This window comes from Pieris rapae, chromosome 13 (assembly GCF_905147795.1).
Source record: "Pieris rapae chromosome 13, ilPieRapa1.1, whole genome shotgun sequence".
NCBI lineage: Eukaryota > Metazoa > Arthropoda > Insecta > Lepidoptera > Pieridae > Pieris > Pieris rapae.
This window is the reverse complement of record NC_059521.1, coordinates 7440908-7466820: the sequence shown is the minus strand read 5'-3', so window position 1 is coordinate 7466820 and position 25913 is coordinate 7440908. Positions and strand designations below refer to the sequence as shown.

Genomic DNA, 25913 nt, shown 5'->3' with positions numbered 1-25913 from the left:
TTTTTAATTGTATCAGTATTTATGGCCAGACTAAGTATATCAATCTGATAAATGTTTTCATACAGGTTGTCAGCCTTTAGTATAATAATTTGAAAATATTCCAGTTATTGAGAACATTCAGTATAGTCTTAAAATTGATAGATCTGTGAATAGAATTGATAGAATTTCTGGAATGCTTTGTAATAATATCTATTGATGGACGGCCGTGCGATGCCAAACATTCACAAAGGTTTTTGAAAACAAGTTTATAGATATGATACGCCCGGTCCGTTTCTTGATACATTTATCTTTTTGTGTATTTGAATAAAAATATTACACTAAGCTTGATGTTGTTCTAGACTCAGTTAAGTAAAAAATTAATACAGCCTAGGTATAGGGTTTTTAATTAACTACTTAATTTTTATGGCTTATAGAATGGGTGTTCCAAAAAAATGTATTTCATATAATAGTTACATTATCATGTTAATCTAAATATCATCAAAATAAAACATACTTCAAACTAGATTAAGTATAAAACTATTTAGCTACGTCAGTCCAACAAAATCGTGCTGGAATACGGCTAGGATTTTCAGGTCTAATATTTAATTGAGACGAAGACTGAAAACAACTAGGTCTCTCTCCACGATCCATTTTTCTACTGCTACCTTCTGATTCTTCTTGATTTGGACTTAAAGTTCTAACCATCTTGCTTTTCGGTTTTCTTGCTAGATGTATTTGTACCAATTCCTCTTCAGATGTGCTATCCCTTGTTATTATATCTTGTTCCAACTCCTCCAATTTCGATATTTTAGGGATCTTAGTACCGTCATCAAATGATTCTAATTTTTTCTCTATCTTTTCTAATTTCTCTAAAATTATTTCAACTTTTTGCGATGTATTCTCGAACATATTTTGCCAGCCAAAGTTTGTTGCATCTGTATTATGCATCTCTTGTATGCATTCTCGTATGGCTTTAATCACTGGCGTTTTTATACTTTCACAGAGCAAGCTTTTGTCTTTCTCATTCATAAGATGTATTTTTATCTTAGCATCGCCGGTGGAATTTAAATTTTCTGCTAAAGCTTCAAATGATTCTGAAGCAATCATTTGGACATCGTTTTGTTTACATTTATGTAAGAATTTTTCCCTTTTTACATTTCTTTTTTCTGATAAATCAGATGAAGAGCAATTCAAAGATCTGTTTTCATGTATGTCATCTAAAGTGTTGTTATTTGATGAACGGCTGAGTGATTCTCTGCCGCTATATAAATTACGAGATTTGGAAAGGTCTGTTACGTCTTTTGTTTTTTGGTATGTTGCATTAGTTTCTTGGTCGCAATTGCATTCAGTTTTCTTTCTTTTTTGGCATTTTTTTGTTTTTATTAAATACAGAGGATCAGGGGAGGCGTCGGTGTTTGGAGGTATCGTTAAAGGAATCAGGTCCTTGGCGAATTTAATGGTTTGTTCGACGAGTGGATCTTTATTCGGATTTAACAGCTTCGTTCTATATAAAGATTCATTTTCTTCATGATTAACTTGTAAACATTTGTCTGATGTAGTGGTGAATTTATGTTTTTCAACAGTATTTGCATAAGGTACTAACTTTTTATGTATGTATACAATAGGGTTGTATGAATATGGATCCCGTACATAATTCGAAAGATCAATTCCAGGAATGTCCGGTAATGGTTCCTTGGCTGTGAATAATAGAAGCTTGTAATAAAATGGCAAATAAATCTTAGTATCGAATCAAAATAAGGCAAAATATTTTGATTCGATACTAAGATTTATTTGCCATTTTATTAATATATATATAATAAATAAGGCAAAATATTAGTCAAATTAATAATATAAGTGAAACTTACTTGAATCGAAATCCATTCAGTTTTACTTCAATTTATATCAACACAGTGTCTAGATGGTAATGTCTAACAATATATTTTTTATTATCACAATTGTCGTAAAAAGGTAACACGTTTTATAACAATGATTAAAGTTTCTAAGTGGATTATACAAGTATACAAATAAAATGTTTATATCGATTGAGTAGCGGTGTCACTTCGATGACGTTAAGTAATTTTTTTTCCTAATCAACGTTGCCATTAATATTTTACGTATAAGTTTAAATAGAAATAGTTTTTTATACAAATATAAATACAACTTTGCTGATCCTACAATCCTATTGTATTAGCAGTTGAGATGTCACAAACGAATTCACTAAGCAAAAATGCTAATTAATTTTTGAAAGTATCACGATACATGCATTGCCTAATTAATTACCAAAATCTCATATACTGCAAAAACTATGCACATCTTTGATGTTCCAAAAGAAGATACAATATGCAAATTTAACGTTTTATACAATAAACAAGCCTAAAGCCTTAATTTAAAGTACGTATTAGCTTGAAGATGAGCCTCAGGGTAGATAGCATTTTCTTTGTGAGAAACGACAGGAAATGTCGGCTCGACTCAATCGCTTTACGCTTTTTACGAGAGAAATTTTGTTAATTCACTTTTTCCATGTTCTTTTTCTGGGTCAATGAAATGTGATGCTCATGTTTACCCGAAGGCAAAAAGGTTTCGAAAATCCAACTGAATTCTACACTAAATTAACAGAGTGAAAATGCGTTTAGAAATTTGAACATTTTGTTTTTTATTCTTCTTTTTCTTTATTCAACAGAATAATAAAATATAAATCAAAGTATATTTGTTACGTTTGCAAACCCCTGTGGGTTTGTATTAATGCAATAGAAGTCTTGTCACGAGCGCGACAAATTGCATATAAAAATAATTGTTCAACTTATTTACTAAACCAGAACAACGAACGACCGACGAACGACAAATGATGAACGACGAACGACTCTAAGCTACTAGTTGCTTAGTAAGCCAGTAAGTATTCTGGTTCGATTACCGGACAATTATTCTGGAAAAAAGATAGAAGCCTACTGTAAAATGACAACTAATACAAAGGAAGTAATGGGTATAATTGTTGTTTGGGACCTTCTCAATGATAGGGACAACTACGGGTTACCCTATTCCAGCGCAGTGGAATCAGTCATTCACGTCGTCTGGAATGCGTGGCAGTGGCACCAACCAGATATTCATGGTGAGCAGTGAGCTCGCATCGTGAAATGTGAAATGTCCAGAAAACTTCGGAGTTTCTGGAGCTAGGCGGGCTTGCCAGACATAACGCACAGCGGACTATATGGGCGTCTAAATGGGGAAATTATAATATATAATACATATATATACATAGCTACCAAACTCAAAGTAAATATGATTTGAAAGATAATATTTTAAAAATGAATTGGTAATTAATCATCACTTATACGACTCGACACAAAAACATGAGAGATTCATCACGCAATCCGAGTGGTAATTTCTCAAAGAGATAAATGGTTGTGTATACGTGTATTTAAACGTATACGATTTTAAAATGACAGATAATAATTAATCTTTTAAATGGAATATTAAAAATATGTTGAAAGCGGACATGGCTTTTTTAACAAAGTATTATAAATAAGTCGCAGTCGTAATAAAATCAAAATTTATTTATCTTATTAAATTTAATTATCAGTACCTGGATGGCCGAGCTTTGCTCGGTATTTTTATTTTTTTATAAAGTGTGTTTTTGGAAATTATATATAAGTACGAATTACATACTAATAAAATGATGAAATATGAACAATATAGATTTTCCTTTTAGTTATTTTCTATCATTTATTCCTAGCTAGATCGATTTATCGCTCCCGAAACCCCCCGTATACTAAATTTCATGAAAATCGTTAGAGCCGATCCCGAGATTCCAATTATATATATATATATATATACAAGAATTGCTCGTTTAAAGATATAAGATTACTGGCAATGTACACTTATGAACAGTAATATTTAAAACAATCAAAATAAACATTACTGCCAGTTCCAGCAAGGTGTGAGAACATTTTTAATGACAGGGCAAACCCTTCTGCGTCTATTTGCGTTCTATGTACTAACATATGACTTCCAACATGATTAAAATATTGTTTCACCGGGTACGGGACTCAAAACTTTCATATATATGTATTAGTTTGCACCAACTAGGCCACAAACCGATATGTCATAATTAACCATAATACATTGACGCAACCTTAAAATGGCATTCTGAAATTTAAAACTGTAATTCAAAACTCAAAATCTCTACGATATCTTTCATACACTATTAAACGCCTCGATAAAATTAGTTTCAGTTTAATATTTCCATGAAGTTCTGAAAGAATGTCATACAAATGTTTGACGCATATATTTGTGTACAAAATGGTGTTAAAAAAAATTACTATGTATTACTTACCTAACGATGTATAGTTAAATCATTAATGTTGAACATTCAATGATATCAAATGAAGTGTTTATGTTCATGTATCGTGTTGGATTAAAAATGTATGATATCGCACGTTTGCCGAGTTCGCTGGAATTATGTAAACGCCGACAGGTTTATGTAAACAAATGACGCGACGTTATACAAAGAACACTACCTGTCTGCTTTTCGTTAGCTGTTATTTTCGGACGGAAATTAATGTGACTTATCATTCGAATGCTTGCAGAATTTTTGCCGAGAATTAACGTACATAAATACAGCGAGTAATTACTGTATTGTTTCTAGTGGTTTTAGTGTATACATTTGAATTATAAATAAATTACATTGTCTATTGGTCAACTAATTTTAGAACACAAAAAGCATCTAAAATATGATATAGGGATGGATAATACAACACATTATAGGATTAAAGTAATTGAGAAAGAAAGTTTAAATAAAATACCAAATAACGAGCAATTATGAACTAGTGATGAAAAAAAATACGAACAATACTCCCTAAGAATCTTTATATTCCATGTGTTTTACGAAAAATATGAATCAAAATTAATTGCGAACGTAGATTTTTTAAAAAGTAAATTTACCCACCCCTGTTTTATATACAGTAATTGATTAAATTATTTAATAAAAACAACTATTAACAACAATAAAATCATAAATAATACACTAAGCCACGTTCCCACAGCCAGTATAGCCACACTTTAGAAGTATCCCCAATATTTACGAAAGATACTTTTCATAATTCAGTGAGGGTTCAAGTACAATAAAAAGAAGCAGATGACAACATTGTCGCTGCAGAAATTGAATTAGAAATGTTGTGAGGGTTTGCAATACATGGAAAATGTCTACAAGTACTCTTCGAGATCGGGCCTTGGCTTGCTATACGAAATTGTATTATATCTCCTTTCAATAAGAGTACATTCCCCTTGCAAATACAACGGCCTACAATTGAAATGAGATGCTTCGGGCCAAAAGTTTGCGAAATGGGTCACCGTGATATCTCTTGTTCTATATATTTTTAGAAACTAGTTGAGGTGGAATTTAAATGGCTGCGAACCTCGGATAAATGCCTTTGTACGGAACTCTAGTCAGAATTGTACGTGGCCTATTTTTTTTAATGTTTGTCCATGAAAAGATGATTTAAATGTTTTATTGTAGTAGCAAAATTTATAAGAGCGATTAACTTCATAATGTTACACTTTAATTAATTTATTAAATTATTTACTAAATTTAATGCTGCTCACTATTTATTGGAGCTTAATTTACTAGAAAATAATATGAGTATAGCATTTTCTGTCTATATAACCAGCTGATTTAGCTATATTGGCTATTGTGGCTATAGAAATATATTCTAATAAATAAATTAAATTAAAAAATATACCAACGTTAAAATATTAAATTCGAGCGTCCTCCCTTAAAGGCCGGCAACGCACCCACTAAAAATGGGTGTCTATGGGCTGCGACGACTGTCTTTTTGGGCGTCCCGCAGGCTCGTTTGCCCGCCTATTATAAAAAAACCTACCAAAGTTACTATACGACTTTAAATCAGAAGAACTTTTTTGGGATATATAAATATGTAATTTCTATCAACCTGTAGGTGTTGGTATAAGAGTTGTTGTGCATGCTGAAAAAAGTTTAATCATTTATGACCATACAATTTTTTTTAAAATTATTTATATATTTTGTATAGGATGTTTTAACAATGAAACGCTGGTTTGGTAAAGAAAAATAATACATTCATTCATATAAGCATGGCCCACAAATTAATGTTAAAGTCTCTGTTCAAATTCATTATGAGTGGAATCAATTTAATTCAATTATATTGAAGGTTAAGCGTGTTGTAACTTAAATATATTTAAATTGCATATTATATATATTTAAATTGTATAGGGTATATCTTTAAAAATAATACAAAAATTACAATTCCTTTTTAAAGTTACAAAGATTGTATGATGATATTACCGTTTTTCAAAAGTTGTATGATGCGCGAGAGTTTTAAACAGTCATTGGCCTGGTTTCTAGAATGTAGAACAAACCTAAGTCTAGTTTGAAAACTAAAGCATTTTTTCTGTTTAAAGTTGTTTGCAAGTTCACATATTTGACATCGTTCAAGAGGATATGAGGGTACGAATTAGAATGTGAACTACTCTTACCATGTAGGGTGAGCAAGTTTTACATTAAAAGTATCCTAACGCAGTTAGAATTATGAACTTTAGTTATATAAAAGAGACTATAAGTTATCACGCAAACTATCAGATTGTTGGGGCGGCGCATTTCCTCAAGCTATTTTAGAAGCACTCAACTGAGGCCAGGTCAAGTATAACACGTTAGATATATTTCACTATAACCCACTTTTTTTCTAGTGCATTTTTCAAAGATATTTCAATTAATTCTTGTCAGCATTTTTTCCATATAATCGTCGAATATATTTTCTTTATGTTACGTAATTTCATGTTACTAGCAAAAATTCAATCCCGAATTTCAGAGAGATTTATCTTATCGCTTTAAGATTTATTTTTCAATTTCGTCACCCGTTCTCTCTGGCTTTTATTACAAACAAGCGACATTTTGAAACGACGTGGCATTTCGTATCATTTGTAATAAACCTCTTGATGCCCCTTATTTGTACCGTATTCTTAAATAAATAAATACTGATGGATATTTAATAGCATATTTCAAAGCAGATAGCAGAAATAAACAATAAGGATCATGGCGAACATTTACGTTTTTATGGCCTTCGTGACGGTTTTCGGAGTCTTATATTATTTATCTTTTGATTTTAATAAGATTACCAAAAAAAATTTCCTTGATTAAGTCAATTAAGATCAGCAGTACAAATGGCAACATTCCATATTTAAACGCATTTTTAATACAATCCCTTTTTTCTAATAAATACATAAAGTAATTCTTTTCATTCATTACTTATAGGAATTTATTTCGTTTTATTACTATTATATATATTACTATTATCTATATATTACTGGCAGTAAATGTAAAATTAGAATCATTTAATGAATATTTCTTTTTTTTTTCACGTTCATAAGTGTACATTATGTTACCTATATGAATAAATGATTTTTTAATTTTTTTTTTAAATTTATTGCAGAAACAACTTTATGTTTAAAGAACTTTATTCTCATTAACAATGACAACTTTATCATGAGAACTTTGCCAATGACACGTCTCCATCGTACAGAGGTTGTAATTAAGTCTTCTGGGCTGAACATTATTTTTAAAGCCTTTTTAAATGCATTAAATACAGCAACTTTACAATGTGGTTCTTGTAATCTAATAAATAATACACTAGGCTAGGAATGTAAGCAAATCACTCACTCACAATAAATGGTGCCGTGGGACTCAAACCTCTCCATTTAAAATACAACCAAAGGCTTTATTATTCGAATATCACAAATTCAAATACTAAATTTCACACTTCTTTGAATTCGGTGAACGAGGTAATGAAACTAACGACAGTGGTTCAACCTATTAAAAAGATCGTTTTTTCTTTTTCTATTGATATCCGAAGCGTTAATATATTTGCCTCTGTCTACGAAACTACTAGTGTTCTGGACTCTCATAAGAATCTCTGCGATTCGGAGACTGGGTGCGCAATACCCACTAAAAACACCTCTGATAGTGCCGCGTTGGGTCTCCGGTCGCTCTTGCATTTTACAGGGAGAAGTAAAGATATTACTCTAATTTAATAACTCTCTTTTGTTTTTTTGTAATCTGCTCTGTATTGTTTGTACGCCTAGTAATAGTTATCAAAATTTTATAAATATATAATTTAATATATTAAAAATATAGTAATTAATAATGTTTGTTTGTAAATATATATGACCTTCGTTAACACTGAATTGCGGTATATCACCTGTAGCGATAGCAAAATACTTTTTGAAAACAATTACATTTTTTATACGAAACAAAGTGAACTTTTAGCTACAGTTAGATAAGTTAAAGTAAAATAAAACATATTCTAGTCTAAACAATTTCTACTGTTACAAAGTACTATTGGAATATCAATAAAAGGGCAATTTTTATGTCACCTATTAGTCATTAACATTTACTAGCAGCAAACTAAAATTTCTAAATATGGTATTATTTTGTCAACACAGCTGTTATTTTGTCTTTCTACAAACACTCTGTGTCACAACTGTCCTAACTTTATATACAATTGCCTTGATTAATCATCAGTGAATTTAGATAATCATAAGCACCATGATATTTAGGGATAATGTAGGTACTCGTACTGAGTTTTATTACATATACAAATTTCAGATTTTTAAAAATCGAATACATGTGCCTTTTTAACCCCCGCCTAAGAAAATACGGTGGGGTAACGGGCATATAGTCAATGGCAAAACCGCAAAGAACCCTTTCAAACGGTAGTGTAATTAAATCTTTATTTATACAAAAAATCAGTATACTGTTTTAACAATATTAAGTCTCCTTCAATCACAGTATAAACTCCGTTTGCCAGAAAAAGACAAATGACTGATGAAAAGTGTTAGTCTTATTGATTGTCTCGTGTTCAACGTGGGTGTTCCTTCCAAGGAGTTTGTTTAAGAATGCAGACTGGCCACCTATAAATATATTGATTATAAGAACACGAATAAATGTCTAAGGAACAGACATAAGGACACATACAATTGGGTATTTTTTCATATGACATGCCTAAGCATATCTTTCTGATTTAGTATTCATTACATTCATACATGCCTTGACGCCATTCTAACAGTTATTACTCATAACATAGACTATAGACTAGTAGCATGATATAGAAAGAAATTATAGAAATTAGCTATCCCTAGAGTGCGGGCGAGCTCCAATTAAGTATAAGTTAAATTTAGCAATGTTTAAGTTACTTTAAGACTATAACATGATGCTACTATATTTACAAATGGAGTACAATGTCAATTTATATGTAAAGACCGTATGTACTTACTTACTTTCCAAAAAATCAAGATTTTGACAATTCAAAGACTTTGTTGTTAATACTTTACATGTCATATAGATAATATATGACATGTAAAGTCGCTTACAAAATATACACAATATGGTTAGCATTAAAAATCGGTATAAATAATAATATCGACATACTTTCTTTCACCCAGAAGAAAGTAATATCAGATGATGATATTAATTGCTTATTTTATACATAACTACTATATTATCATTACCTATATTCTATCTTCAGATAGCCGTTATTATTAATTTACTAACGTCAGTCAAAAACTTGAAATCTGTAGAGATTAACGCATCAATCATTTAACGTTTTAACGTATTTGTTAATTCGCTATGAAACATTACCCTTTATGATATATAATAATATATTCATGTATAAATATAATATGTATATCAGCATTTTTAAACCATTCGTAGAAAGATACTTATAATTAAAATTCTACCACAAAAATACATAGAACCATAAATCTAGGCATTGCTTTTTCCTGAAGGTTAAATCCATAATTATCTTGAAAACATTGAAAGTTTTAATTAAGCGCTCGATTCTGTTAAGTAACATTGTACAGGTATTGATTGAGGGCACTAGAGTGCTTGGGATTTAATTAATAATGAATCATTCAGTATTAAATATCATAATTGACATATTGTATTTAATGTTTTTGCTATCTGTATTGTTGCTTTCTTATCAAACCCGCATTTTAGATGATGCAGTTTTGAAGAGGCATTGTTCCAAGTCGGTAAGATATTTTTTTAGTATACATAGATGTATTATTGTACGTATATACCAGTTCACTGAAGACAGTAATTACTAGCTATTAAATTGTACCCAATCACTTTAAACATGTTTTTCTGATATTTTTTTATGTAACAGGGGCAGGAGGCTTACTTGATGTTAAATGATAGACACTCAGATTGCCGCAGGGCTCGCAAGTACGTTGCCGCCCTTTTGGGAATTGGTACGATCTTTTCTTGAAGGACCCTAAAAAACTGCCCTAAAAACAGTCAGTTGTGAAACGACGCAGAATACGAAATTCCACCCGTATCACCTCGACGTCCGATAATGAAACTAAGCTGCAGGTATAATGTGGTAGTTTTGGTATTCGTTGGTATCGATTTACGTGTTACCAATACTCTATATAGAATTTGGGGATTTCGCTTTTGGACAAGCTAGAAGTGTCTGCTAACTTTTACGAGCCTTAGCACCCGTTAGCTTAATTTTTTATCTCGAATAAAGTAAGAATTCCGGCAGAAGGCCGGCAACGCAGGGGCGAGTTCCCTGACATTGAGTGTCCATGGCCGGATCACTTAACATCAGATGAGCCTTCTGCCCATTTTCCTCCTGTTGTATAAAAAATAGGAAAACCAAGAAACTGCTCTTTGTACTTGTCGCATGCTATTGTAACATGTGGCAAGCATAACCATGACCTTTTTCTCAAGAAGTGTTAGCCTAATGGCTAAGCGAGCATCTCTCGAGCGCAGAGACTTCAAACCCGGCTATGTTCCAATTAATTTGCTTTCACATAATCTTAAACGATGAAGGTGAGGATACTGGCACGTCTTCAAAAATAATGTGCATGCGACAGAATTGGGGGCCAAAATCTATTAACTTTTTCTGTTTTTTTGCCACACAAAATCTCCAGCTCCATTCATACCATAAAATCGAAGATAAAATTTTATCCAAGATCTTAAAGAGAATTCATTAATTCACCTATACTAATGCTTAGCATAATCTTATGAAGTTCCGAGCAGAAACGAGCGAAATTTTAAAACTTTAATCTGCATAGTCAAACGTCTTCAGTCTGCGATTTTGCAAGCTTATTCAGATCTCTGTCAGTTTAATATTTTTAAAGAAATTCTTAACGGTTAGACGCAATTACTGTTTGTTTTGAGAGAGAGAAAAAAAAAACAAATGAGGTCACTGTCTGTTTATGAGCATGATTTATTTTCCTTCAGTGTGTTCCAAAACAATAGCTGTAAACGACATATTTAATTTATAAAATATTTCTTCTTCTTAGACAATTTTTAAAACAGTAAAAGCCAGCTTAAAAGTGGGCCTTGGATCAGCAAAATTCGGAAACCTTGATAAGTACAATAGGCTTCTAAATCTGCATCAAATCATTTTTAATAGTGAAAATTGATCTCTTTTTTGATATTTTTATTATTATTCAACTCTCTATGACAAAATTTATGAGAACCTCAACCAATTTATATATTATTAAATCTTTCTCGATATTATCGTATTGGCTTAGGCTGTAAAGATATATATGCCAAGCTATTAGGAAGATTATTTTAATATTTCTTTAAAATCGTTTTAATTAAATACGTCCTTATTTCCAAGTGTTACGTTTTATTTTACAATTTGTCGAGATAGATAATTTTTATTTTATAATATTTTATGAGATATGCGATCCGCGCATTTTTCTCTAGACATTGTTGAGATTTACTTGGGTAACGTTAGATGCATTTTTATATACAGTTTTGTTAATTTCTTGTCAATAGTTACTTCCTCCATTTAGACTTTTATAGAGAGTGTTCTGTACGTGTTCGTGAACTATTATTTTAAGGCAAGGTACAGCATCAGTCTAACCTCTCTTTGTTCTCAAACTAACAAAAATTAAACTAAATTTCCCCATATCCTCACGTCTGACGTCATTGTGTGCCTTTCTTCCTAATAAGGAGCAGTAGAACGAGGTATGTTCTCAGGACTTATTTCAGTATAAGATTATGTATCGACGGCCACCGAACCGTTCTTTATGGTACAACAATGCACAAACATTTTCTACGTCCGGCTTTGTGCTTTTTTTGTAGGTCAAGATCTACAGGACTAGAAAAGTATAAACAGTAAATAGTTAATATTATATAAAATTCTAAAACTGGCCAGAAGGTATCATATATATAAATTAATATTTTCCATTCGTATAATCGTTCCATAAACGTAGAACAAAACATAGGAAACAATTTCGCCCGGGGAAATATATTTGAGCGGAAGCAGCGGCCGTGAATGAAGTGAGCAATTTTATGCAACGATTACGTCATGGCGCTTGTAAAAATAACAAGCAATTGTGCTACTTAACTATTTAATCGGTTTATGTAACTGGAAAAACGTGCATGACGTTATTAATATCACATTGTTGATTGAATGGGGCAGATTTCGTTACAGAATATTGTCTAGGATTTTATTGTGTTGACACACAAAACAACGTATGTTTCAATCGGATTCTTTATGGCGTTTAACTCATGGATTATACGATTTTTCAAAGTATTTTTACTACATTGGTTGTCTGGAAGAAATCGCTCCAAAGCGATAAGGCCGCCAGTTGCTTTTCATTTAAATTATGTTTTATATTATTTTTTTTCTTTTATGTAATGCAACGAAGTGTTAATAAATAAATAATAAATAAATACATTTAGTAGCCGATTTCTTTGCCAAAATGCATTGGATTTTTTTAAATCGCAAAAAATTATTTAAAATTCAATGGGCCTACCCACTCCGGTTGTAATATTAACTCACTTTTGTCTGGGATTTGTAAATGTGATGTGTTTATTAAAGTCAATGACATATTTAATTAGTTTCATTTAGATGATATCTATATAGAATAATATCTGTATTAGAAAGCCTACAACCACTTCTTTCGTGAGGATTAGTATTGACGATGATTGTGATAAATTAAATAAGATAATATAATTAAACCTACTTTAATATGGAAACAAAGTAATTGTAAAATGCACGCGATTTTATGAATAACAGAGCGCTATGATGGCCAACAAACTGTTATACAGTTTGGCAATTTTTGATACTGTTGTAAATGTTTGTCCATGTTTTGATAAATAAATTTAAAAAAAAATTCGCAAAAAATTACAATATTAAATATGGAACTATATCTTCAAAACTTTAATTAATATTTAACTTTCCATACAAAAATTAAACATAACTAAACCTATAAAAATACTGTAATCGAAAAACTACGATCCGTACCAGAGTCGTCTGTTACAGACACGTATAAAGCAAAGATTAATTATCTATGTTAGAAATATAGCGGAGGCATTTCCCGCCCATTTTATTGTAAGCTTGCCCAAAACTTATTTTTACCACAGATTCGTTCTTATTTACGAGAGTGGATATAGCCGTATATTACTAAAGTTTCACGTGATAATTATATAAAATACTAGCGGATCCGACAGACGTTGTCCTGTCTACACGTCTTTAATTTCAAAATTTCAATTTTTAATAAGCCATTTTGATGAAAATTATTATTCAAATGTTATGACAATATCTAACGATCCAGCACATGGTCACACACGATATAACACAATGATAACAAAACTTTTTTAAAATTTCGGGACAGACTAAAATTAAAATTCGAATATTATGGTAGCGCCGTCTGTCGGATCCAATGTAAAACATTCCAAAATCAACAACAACTAATAAATTGAAAATTAATTAAAAAAACATTGTCCAGCGGACAAAATTGTGAATCTAAACCATTCCCAGATCCCCTTGAACACACACAAAAAATTTCGTCTAAATCGGTCCAGTCGTTTAGGAGGAGTTCAGTCACATACACACGCACACAAGAAATATATATATTAAGATTGTATAGGGGCTACAGACCATACAATCAATCGTTAAATGATTCTATATATTTTATACATGACGTTTCTAGTACTACACCACAAAATGCACCTTGTCAAACGTAAGAATGATTCATTTTCCTTGTTGAGGTTCCCTTTTTTTATAGAACAGGGGGCAAACGGGCAGGAGGCTCACCTGATGTTAAGTGATACCGCCGCCCATGGACACTCGATGCTAGAGGAATCGCGAGTGCGTTGCCGGCCTTTTAAGAATTTGTACGCTCTTTTCTTGAAATAATTATCCCGTTATTATTCTTCGTTCATACCAGCTACATTTAAACGGATAATGATTGCACAATTGATTCTAAAATCATAATATAGGTAGTTACCGCATTGGGGTAATCTGTATTGGTAAATTATTTTGTTAAATAAATAAATCTTAAGGTGGGGCAAGTCTATACGCTCTTGATTTGGGAACATTCAGTAAATTTAAAATAGGAAGCATTGAATTTTCGTATGTACGATATAAATGATATTAGATTTCATATATTAAAATGCATAGTAAAATTACTTTAAAAGACGAATACTGTAATGGTAAATAATATTAAATAAAAATACATCTACGAATGTCAACGTTGCTCCATCTCGCGTGTATCGCAGTAATTGCTTTTACACTGACGAGTCCGTAATTGAAATGACTGTGCAGCGTTATGGATACAGCGGAAACGAACTAAAACGAGTATTTATAATGAAATGTATGGCTAATTATTGTCATAAGTTCATAAAAGCTTGCAGAAAGAGCATTATTTTGTGGTAATTTAATTAAAATAGAACTATGAAAACATCACGATAAATAAGTTTTAAATAATAAAGTGGTTAATTCAAGTAGCCTATAAAATTTTCATCAACATTTCTATTGTGTAAATTCTTGCGCAGGCACGTTTCCAAAATATGTAAATCCGCGAATTCTTTGTGATGATACTATTTATAACAAAACGAACTAATGACTTTTTGGCATCTACATCAGGAAACTAACGCTTGTATCAGTTTAATCAGATAATAAATTGGTTTATTTTTTTCTATTCTACACAAAAAATATCTTAAATATTATCATATGGAACATGGTGTAATGGTTGCAGCTCCTTACAAACGTTATGTAAAAGAATAAGCTTGGCGATTAAAAAGAGTGGCGGAGAGTTTATTACCAGTTCTTCTCTTCCGTTTTACGCCCTTGATTTGAGAACTTGCAGTAAATGTAAGGTTAGAAGCATTTAATGTATATTCCTATTTTTTTGACGTTCATAAGTTTTTTTTTATAGAACAGGGGGTAAACGGGCAGGAGGCTTACCTAATGTTAAGTGATACCAGCGCCCATGGACACTCAATGCCAGAGGGCTCGCGAGTGCGTCGCTGGTATTAGTGTACATTAAGTTACCTAAATGAATATATAATTTTGAATTGAATTAAAATCCTATATATTTTTGTCATATCTTCTGACTCTCCAGACTTACTTAATTTCATACCGTGATTGTAGTTTTATTGCTTGTATTGACTTTAATTTTGTAACCATATAACATTTTAAATTTATTGTAAATGTCTATTCAGTAATACTCTTACGAGTAAATCGCATTAAAATATATTATTTTACATTTTCTTCAAAGTAGGATTAGAAGTTGTGGTAAGCCACAGATTACTTGTGCCTTTGTAATAGATACTAAGTAGTCTTTTTGGACATTACTCTACAACCTTTGATCTAAACCTTACAGTTTTGCTTTTTAAGTTTTCAATTGTTTTACATCCCAATTACATTCTCTTAATGAAAAATATATAAAAACTTTCAATCTAATCTTTCTAAATTTTTAATAAATAATAGTTAGAAAAACATTAATACATATACATACATAAAGTTTTTTATATGTTAAGTGACTTACATACACAACACAAATATCAATACTTAATAAATTACTCAATAAATAATAATTTAGTTAATTGCTTTTTATAAACTATTTTAATACACGTACAAGTTTGTCTATATATGACATTGTTATTTAATGTTATTTTTTGTGAAACAAAATAAAATAAGATAAATATCCACATGGAAAAAAACTTTAATTGCCTGATTAAATCACCACATGTACGATACGATTAAAAAACGTTTCGATTTAAATCAGCCGAAAATTGATTAATTTCAGCAAGTGTTATTGGCTATCGAGACGATTGCTCTCCGACGAACAGGCAATTAATATGTGAGGCTTTTTAATACAAATCAGGCCTGAACAAAGGAATTTTCAGTTCCAAGATTTTCAATTGAAAATATTTTGTAAAATGTCAATTATTACTCAACTATTCTTTCGACTTAGGGTTTCAAGAAAAGAGCGTACCAATTCTTAAAAGGCCGGCAACGCACTCGTGAACCCTCTGGCATTGAGAGTGTCCATGGGCGGTGGTAGCACTTAACATCAGGTGATGCCCGTTTGCACACTGTTCTATAAAAGAAAACGTCTTTCTCCGAAACAAAATAAATTTAATCAAAAGAGCATTTATTCGAAAGGTCCTCCAAATAATTCCATCAATCTCTAATCTTCATTATTATTATCCAATAATTCGCTTAATGTATATTTTTATCGTCTTAGGGACTACTGCTTCACATTCAATTTGTGATTTCTCACATAAGATTGATACTAAAACTAATAAAGGCTCAAGTCTCGAATAATCACAGAAGATAACACTGGTCTTTTATATAACATCGTTTTATACTTAAGTAAAATTTTCTTAAAATAATTGCACAGACAATGTTGCCATATACTTGAAAACTTTAGTATCTGCAGTGGCAACTCTCAAGCTCTGACATTTCGCTCAAGCACCGTTCTAGTTCATGTACTGAATTCTAAATAAATAAGAAAAATCTCATTTCAGTATACAACAGAATACCTCGTTGCTATAAATTATTCTCAGTTAAGTATATCATAGATTCATTAGAAGCTATTAACTAAAATTTATTCGAAATACCGAACGATTCTGAGTTGGGATTTGTGCAAATATGATACCTACATGACAAATATGATACGACATGACAAATATGATACGACATGACAAATATGATACGACATGACATTTAAATGTAAATTTACGATTAATTTAATTTGTTTTTCTTGACGTTCATAAGTGTACAAGTTTACCTATATGAATAAAGATATTTTTATTTGATTTGATTTGAATGGCGTAGTTTTGCTCTTTCGTGAATTTTGTAAACGTTTTTGACATTCATAAGCATGCCCTAAGACGCATCTAAATTGAATAAATGAATTTTGATTTGATTTGAATAGTCATTAGGATTTTAATATATGGGTCTTGTTCCGGAGGGTGTGGTGAAGGGAGATGATGACCACGGAGCTCCACTTGCTACGATCCTGACCTACTTCTCTCGGTTCACCTACTTTTATGACATTCACTATGCATGCTCATCGTAATAGATAAGTGCTCAATAATAAAGCTCAATATAAGTCGAAATTGAGCACTGTGACAGTGCTACATTTCGACTCTGATACTTTAACCTGATGGTTTTCATCAAGGGTTTGATTGTATTCGAATTAAATCAAAACAATATATGATGCTAGGTGTAATCAAACTATTACTATTTACGAGAGTTGCCACTAAATATTACAGTAAAAAAAGCATCAATCTTTCTATTAAAATTAATAATATGGTAATGTAATTAATGATAATACAAACAATTAAATACAGACAAGTAATATTACAATTTTAGTAGGAATCAATTCGCAGGTATAGGAAGGTATAGGCCTCCTCTAAGGAATACCATTTTCCTCTGAATTTTTAAAATTGTTATAAAATTTAAAATGGGTTTTAACAATTTATAAGTCGAGCTAGCTTTAGCCTGCTTATTGGTAGTAATAATATAAGTACAGCGGCTAATTTTATGCATAGAAATTATAAAAAAATGCGTATGTAAAAATATCTGCAATCCACATATATAGATGAGTCTTGAGAACTGCATAAAGTTGAGATAGATGCTGTATAAATCCTAGTATATTGAATATTTAATAAAACTTACAAATAGGCCGAGAACACTTGAAAAATAACACTGGAAGTTAAGGTTAACATCTGTAGAAATGCAAAATAAAGTTGTCTTGTACATTCTCATAGGTTCTCGGTAATATTAAACACGACAGTATCTCAATTTGTACCGATTCTTTATCTATTATTTAAATGGTCCAGTTATTTATATTTTAAAACCTACTGATTGACTTAATATGAAAAGCTCAAACATAGGATTTAAAGAAGCTAAGAATGAAAGATAAAAACTAAAGTACTAATAATAATAATATGTATGTAATTCTATAATAATAATATGTTCTGTGATTTACCACATTCACCATTACATAATTTTATGTATGTAACTTAAATGACGTTGTGGTTATGACATTTTCCTTTGCATTATTGTTATGTAGAGGGAGGGTAAAACTTGCTGAGTTTCTTGCCCGTTCTTCTCAGAACAAGGCCTCCTGGTAGTTTTGCGAACGGATGGCGTAGTTTCTCTCTTTCGCGAATTTTGTAAACGTTTTTGACATTCATAAGCATGCCCTAAGACGCATCTAAACTGAATAAATGAATTTTGATTTGATTTGATTTAATAATTATTAATAATAATTCATCTACAGCACGGGAATGCAACGACATCGAGTGAGACATCAGTTGGTACAAACACAGCGACTGCTGCAACCCCTGGAACAAGCAAAGCGCCACCTCCAGCAGCCAAGTTCCGGCATGGCCTTCTCCAGCTCATGATACATACCATCGATCCGATGCACGATGGTGAGTTAGGTACGCACCGCGCTTCGCTTTTTCACTATTTTTCTAATTGTAAGGGTCTGTGTATGCAAATTATAACATGGATTTGATTGAAAAAACCTAAAAATTACTCGTTAATATACGATGATTTAATGGATCGTCGATGTTATACAATGCAAATAGACATTATATATTTTTAATTTTTATGCTATGTTACTTACGATTCTAATTCAATTGCAATATTTTTTCCAAGTTATACAATAAATTATTGAATATAATCGATATTTCAAGAAATATTGATTATATTTAATTTCACGATTAACTGTTCAGATACAAATATTTTTTAACACACATATGATCTATGATTGGATGATATCTGATTGGGTTTGTACTCCAATTATGTGCCAAGCTAATTTAACAAGAATTGTAAGTAACAGAACGAAATATCTATTGAGATATAGAATATTTTCAATAGGTATTAAGATACAAGGCCTAAATTGTTAACAGCTTTGTAAAAATGCTGTTTGTGCTTTTTTTGTCTCTCTTATCTAAAGCTCTTAAAATAGTTATATATAAATAGACATTAAATAAAGTTAACGAGTAGGTAACTCTTGTTACATTTTAAATTTAATCTTTGCTTTAAAAATTCTGTCAATAGCCAACTAGTCCAATAATGCTAGTATTAAAATAGTACAATATTCTGAATATTACTAAATTATTCTTAAGTATTCGTATAAATAAGGCAATTCCAAAGTATTCCGGTGAGAAGGACGTTTGAATATCTCAAAGACTGTAACACTTTGGCATTCAAAGAAAACGGTTTAAGAGCTTCTTTTGATTGCCATTCAAAAATATCGCCCGAGTAAAATGCTTCTATTGTTATACGTCAATTGTCAGACTTGATCGTCGCTTATTTTATACTTTACACTCACATTGACATAAAATACCTTCGTGTAAGCACACACTACAGCTCTGTTGTATCCTAATACAAATATACTATTGTATGAGACATTTGGTGGTAAAATATAACTGTCCCTTGAGTACATAGTAATGTATACACTCACTCTTAGGTCTCGTCAAAATAGGATTAAAAAGGATATTTCAATCAAATTATCCTTCAAACCAACTCAGGGTCGCAAAAAGTCTTTTCATTATAAAAGTTAACTATCTCTTCAACTAAGCAGGTACGGTGTCAATAATTACACAACTTTACAACTTTTTACTTTTACAGAAAACCTTTTTTTTTAATCTTTAACGCAACCTAAAATGTTTATCGTATGAAGGTTATAAACCATTTTATAATTCATAACTCTGCTTAAATAAAACAGCAACTGATAAATTAATTAAAGCTTTCAAACAACATCACAAACAAAGCCTCGCTTTTCTGGTTTTTTTTATATGGAATGTATAAATAGATAAACATTATTATATTGCAATCTCTGAATTGATTATAGTGAAGCTTATTCGGGATTTAGTAATTTAAAGTACTAAAGTTTAATATCCTTGTGTACTTTTTATTACTGATTCCCGCGTTTGCCAATTCATCGATAGAAGAAAGAAGATGAGAAGAATGTTTTTGTAATGAACGATTGAAGATTGGTACCAGCTACTACATGAATAATCGTAATAGGTAATCGACATCAATATCATGAATTTGTGATTTCTTGTGAGAAAATGTTGTGTTGTATATAACGTATAGTGTGTTTGTACATAGAATCCAAAATGAGTTCTGTCTAGTAATACCAGCAATATAATTTAAACTAAAACACATTGTATAACAATTTTTAATCCTATCGCAGTGAATTGTTTACAATATCATCTAGATAACCCCACTTGGTGATAGACAAATAAACAGGTTTATTGTTTTGAATTGTGTTAAATTTACAGAATGTAAAAGTATACCCTCGTTAAGTGTTTCAAATGAAGTCGTGTTACATATTTTAAACAGAGAAAATACTGTATGCAAAAGACATCCTATTATATTCTAAATAAGCAAAATTAATTAATGTTTAATATCAGATACGAAGTAGCGGACAACTTTGTGATAGAATACAATGGCTCCATTGTGTTGGGATAAGCCTTACATTCACTATTTCCATAGTCCAGTTATAGTTACAATATTGTAATACGAAATGATATAATTCTTGGGTCAATGATTCTTTTTTGCTATGTCATCATGCATGGCATGATGGCATCATCCGGATGCACTTGACCAGTCGTTTATTGATATTTTTATTGATACGCAACGCAAAATAATAATAGCATATATATATATATATATATATATATATATATATATATCACGAAACTATTTCTCTTCTAATTGCGTATTTTTATCAAGGTACATGTCAGAGTATTTTAATTTATTTATTTATTCATTTATTTATTCATAAGAAGATTCACAGCACAATACAAAAATAGATGAATATATACATAACAACATGGGCCAATTATAAATCTTCACAAATAGTTTAATTTAAATGAATATATATAACAAGAAGGTACCTAAACATTTCAAAAAATTTTAGTGTTAAACAAAACAATAACAATAAACAGAAAAACAGAATTTAATTTGTTGACAATGAAAATGAAGTCAATACATTTCATTCATCCCGGTTAAAATAATTTTGTACCAGAGCTCTCCTTGCTGCCTCCACACTCCAAGCGAACATATCAATGTCCACCGTTGAGTTATTGAATTTATTGAATTTATTTTACGCACAACGTTCTTATATAAGTACAATAATATTGTGATGAGTTTTCGCTATGAATTTAGTTGAAATTTACCTTACATATAGACCTGCTAATGGTGTGTTTGAATGTATTTTTTTATTTTTTAAAGTTTACCATTACAAAGTCTTATCTTAAATATATGAAAATTTAGGTAAACATAAATGTCGCAAAAAATACAATTAAAATGTATAAGATAAAATATTAACAACCAGACATTTGTTTAGCAGAAAAAATACGAGCAATACCGCGGATTTGGTACGAGATAGGCACTTCTTAATGCTTTCTTTAAAATTGATTAGACCACTACCCAGGACTGTTTAATCCGTTATAATGGCGAAGAATTCGAAAGGGAGGTGCCTGAACTCTTAGGATGGTTATTCCAGAATTGATAGATTAATTACGTTTACTGAAGTCAATATTTAAGATAATAGAATATGCCACAAACATCAAGGTATCTGTACTAAATCATTTCAAATGAATTAATTTTATTTGATATAAAATTGAGACCAAATTAAGAAATAAATTAACTACATTGTCCGATAAAACTGGAATATTTGCAAATAAATATGACGAAGTGAAAGGCGTTTTTATGCTTCGTACAGCATTTAGAATATGTAACTTAAATTACTGGAATAAAATATTACTTAGATTACTCCAGTAAAATATGTATAACATAATTAACAATAAAAAGTACACAATGCTGTTATTCTACAGCGAATAGAACTTTAATAGAGAAAGGATGGCAGCTGGCCAGTTCTAGAGAAAAAATCTTAGCTGGCATTTCAATCTAGATACAATGTTTCATAAAACAACGCTGACAATTAAAAAGGAACATTTTAGAAGCAGTAGATTAAAAATTAGTAGTTAACTAAATATTTCTTTATGAAAAATACAATTAAAACAACCATGCTTATGTAATGCATACAAGTATTTTAATTTCTTGGTTGTGTATTAATAAACAAAAGTATGCTTGGAATGTTAGCCGTGGTACAAAACAATGACTCTTAGCTTAAGAATAGAATGTCAGGTGTAAGACAGACAAATATATTTAATTTATCATACGAAATAGTTTTACTTACTCGATCAATCAATCCTTAAACCTTTTGTTTACAGCGTATGTTACACGAGATACTTATACTTTTAAATCATCTGTGAACTATGATAATAATTAAAATATAATTAATCAAATAAATATAGCAATCACGATGTCTGATGAAATCTGGGATTCATCGTTGTCCACATGCAAATTCCCTAACGCACAAGTTTCCAAAACAGATTTCAGAATTGTACAATAATCTAATTGTAAGTTTGTATTGAAATGTTTGCGTATCAACAAATGGTTGCTGATCGTTTCCGGGAAGTATGGAGTTGAAACCTATAAACGGCATTTCCGTGAATCAATAAGAAGTGGTACATTATCACTATAAAATATATGACGATAACAAGATATTATTTGGCTTAGTCAGCTCAGACCTGTCTCAGGGCCCTTTGGGTTCGCTTTAAGTTTTTCAACGGTCTCTCTTATAAACTCACTGGAGCGTTGCTGTGCATAATTGCCTGCATTCGACAAATATTTTTGACTTAACGATAGAGTAATTTCATTCAACGGTAGAACAGAAATTACAAGATATATATATATATATATTAAAAGTATATTAATTATTGTATATTTAGCAGTGTTGGCCTAGTGGCTTCAGCGTGCGACTCTCATACCTGAGGTCGAAGGTTCGATCCCGGGGTGTGCACCAATGGACTTTCTTTCTATGTGCGCATTTAACATTTGCTCGAACGGTGAAAAAATCGTGAGGAAACCGACATGTCTTAGACCCAAAAAGTCGACGAGTGTGTCAGGCACTGGAGGCTGATCACCTACTTTCCTATTAGATTTAAAAATGACCCTGAAACAGATTCAGAATTCTGAGGACCTAAAGAGCTTGTAGCGTCACTGATTTATTATTTATTTAATAATACCGTCACCGCCATAGGTCTTTTTCTAGCGATACTATACCAATTAATAAGATAAACTGTCATATCAAACTGTAAAAGTCAATATCTGAGTTTTAACATATAATCTTAGGAATAGAGCACGATAAACTTTTGTAAGCTTCATAGATTATGGTAATCCAAATTAATATTTACTGAATCGCTTATATAACTGTTTAGCTTTTAATGAACGGCTAAGCACGGCTGTTATTCTAATTATCCAATTTTATGCTTTTAATTTAACACGTGTTAAAATCACCAACAGAACTCATAACCTTCGTCCGAGAGCACTTCACAAAGATGAGCTGCGCTTCGTAGAATTACAAGTGTGTGCTGTAACATGCTTTAGTATTATGGGCTTAAATAATATTTAACAAAATTTCAGGTCATCATTCCTGTTACTTTTAACACCCAACATACTAGTTATGAACATTTTTATGTAATAGGAGGCAAAAAGGCAGGATATTAAGTGATACCGCCCATGGACATTGCAGAAAGACTCGCAAATGCGTTACCGGCTTTTAAGACTTGGTACGCTCTTTTTTAATGTTTTTATGATTACAATGTTTAGTATTTCTGGTATGTAAATCAAATATCACAATGATGGAATATGATGATGGAAATAAAGGCATCACACACAAAAAATATTTTGATAAAAATATACATAATGTAATATATAACGTTATAGTTACTAAAATACTTCAGACCATATAATATATTTTTATATCAGATAACGAATTCAACAGTATTTAATGTTAATGACACCATAATTGTATATGTTTATGTGAAATAAACGTGGGATAATCAAAATTCAGATTCTTAAAACAGATTATGGATTACTTCAATTATATCCTAAGACATTCTTTAATAAGAAAAATATAGAAGAAAACGCTTATATAATAGTGAAGATAAAGTCAAGCCTGCCAGAGAAACTTAGCCTCTATAGGCCCAACGAACTATATTAAAATAATTACTGTCTTTAAACTTGAATGTTTATTCATCACGCCACTTGACCGTGGGAAATATAGGTCGTAAGTTTGCAAGTAGTGTTGCCAAAGAATATTTTTAAGCAGAAGCGAAATTCAACAGTGAAATTGGCATATTTTTACTTATTTATAAAAAATAGCGGAAAGAAGTAAATTCTAAAAGCTACGCCAACAAAACTGACTGAATACAGTTGGAAAAAATTCAGTTTTGTTATTTGTATAATTGTTATCTTCTGAAGAGCCTTTCTGTTACTGATAAGAACTTCATAAGTAGAACACTGATGTTATTCTTTATGTTATGGCTTTGTCAGTTTATTGTGAAGGCTAGTTCAGAGAGGTCAATTCAGAACTCCTCTTTGTTTAATCTCTTATACACTTATAGCTCCAATATAATATGGACTATAAGGTCAGTATTTTAAGACGTCCTTGGGGAAGTCTTGAGTTGATTACCACCGAAACTGAAACTTAAAATACACAAAAGCCTGAAGTCAACATCATTATTATTAACATAAATAAAATAAACATAGAAGTGCCTTTGCTGTTACCAGAGTAAAGTTCTAATAGAGTAAATACCGTTAACAGAATATTCTAGAATTTTATTCAATCAACGAGAATCGATATAGTAAATCGAATTTAACCGAGTATACGTTACAAGATAAGATCTTATTGAATTGATGCATCTCTGCGGCTATCGCTCGCTCTGACAGCGGCGAAGTTTCACTGAGGCCTTAACATCAATTTATAAATGTCTATGATCAGGAACTATAACTTTGAATGGCATTTAAAAAATAATTGAATACTCATAATATTTACATAATTTACGGAATGGTTAGGTTTATTGATTAGCTTCGTCTAAGTTTAGACTTTCCGATTACATTAAAAAATGAGTTCAATTATATATATATATATATATATATAATATTAAATATTTTATGTTGAATGTCGAATTGAGAACATAGATATATGTCACCATTCTTGAGTAATAATGACATATTATAATGTAAAATTGACAACACAATTCCTCACAATTTGATTAATGGTCGTAAAACACGTAGTTGCCTTTTCTTAAATGTCAACACAATACTAAAAGACTAGTTACAGAGTTCCTAGATTGACCTCTCTCCAAACTGCCAAATTACATTACGATATCTCAACGTGCTACGAGCGCTAATAACATATTCGTAGCACTCCTCTCTCGTAGAGGTTACGGTCTACAAGTACAAAGTACTGGCCGCCAGCCAAAAACCTTAGCAAAGCGTCGAAATGATGAAACTTATAATAGTTATCCTTTACTTTATCAACTATCAAGTGATATTGAGCTTGTATTAAGAAATTATTTATTTATTTATTTATTTATCCTTTATTGCCTTATACAAAAACACACATAACAAAAAAAAAAAAAAATTTTTTTTTTAAATTACTAACGTTGTATTAAAGATATGATTTAAATTAAAGCGACAACTTGTTTTTTGGAGTGGTTGCCTGGAAGAGATCGCTCGAAAGCTATATGGCCGCCAGTTGCTTTTCTTTTC

The 25913-nt window shown here is 31.0% G+C and overlaps 2 protein-coding genes across 4 annotated transcripts in view; one reads left to right on the top strand and one right to left on the bottom strand.

Annotated features, from left to right (window-relative positions):
- LOC111004241 (sodium/potassium/calcium exchanger Nckx30C) overlaps window positions 1-25913 on the top strand; it is a 56398-nt gene that overhangs the window by 8629 nt on the left and 21856 nt on the right. For 2 of the 3 annotated variants that reach the window (XM_022275177.2, XM_022275175.2), the window contains one exon: window positions 18550-18712. In XM_022275177.2, coding sequence (XP_022130869.2) covers window positions 18550-18712 — 163 coding nt within the window. The remainder of the gene's footprint in view (window positions 1-18549; window positions 18713-25913) is intronic. The other variant, XM_022275176.2, reaches the window with a different exon arrangement.
- On the bottom strand, window positions 485-1977 carry LOC111004242. The gene is made up of 2 exons (XM_022275179.2): window positions 1845-1977; window positions 485-1676 (listed from the first exon to the last, which is right to left on the bottom strand). Exons 1-2 carry the CDS (start codon window positions 1858-1860, stop codon window positions 517-519), a joined length of 1176 nt encoding a protein of 391 aa, XP_022130871.2. The 5' UTR covers window positions 1861-1977; the 3' UTR covers window positions 485-516.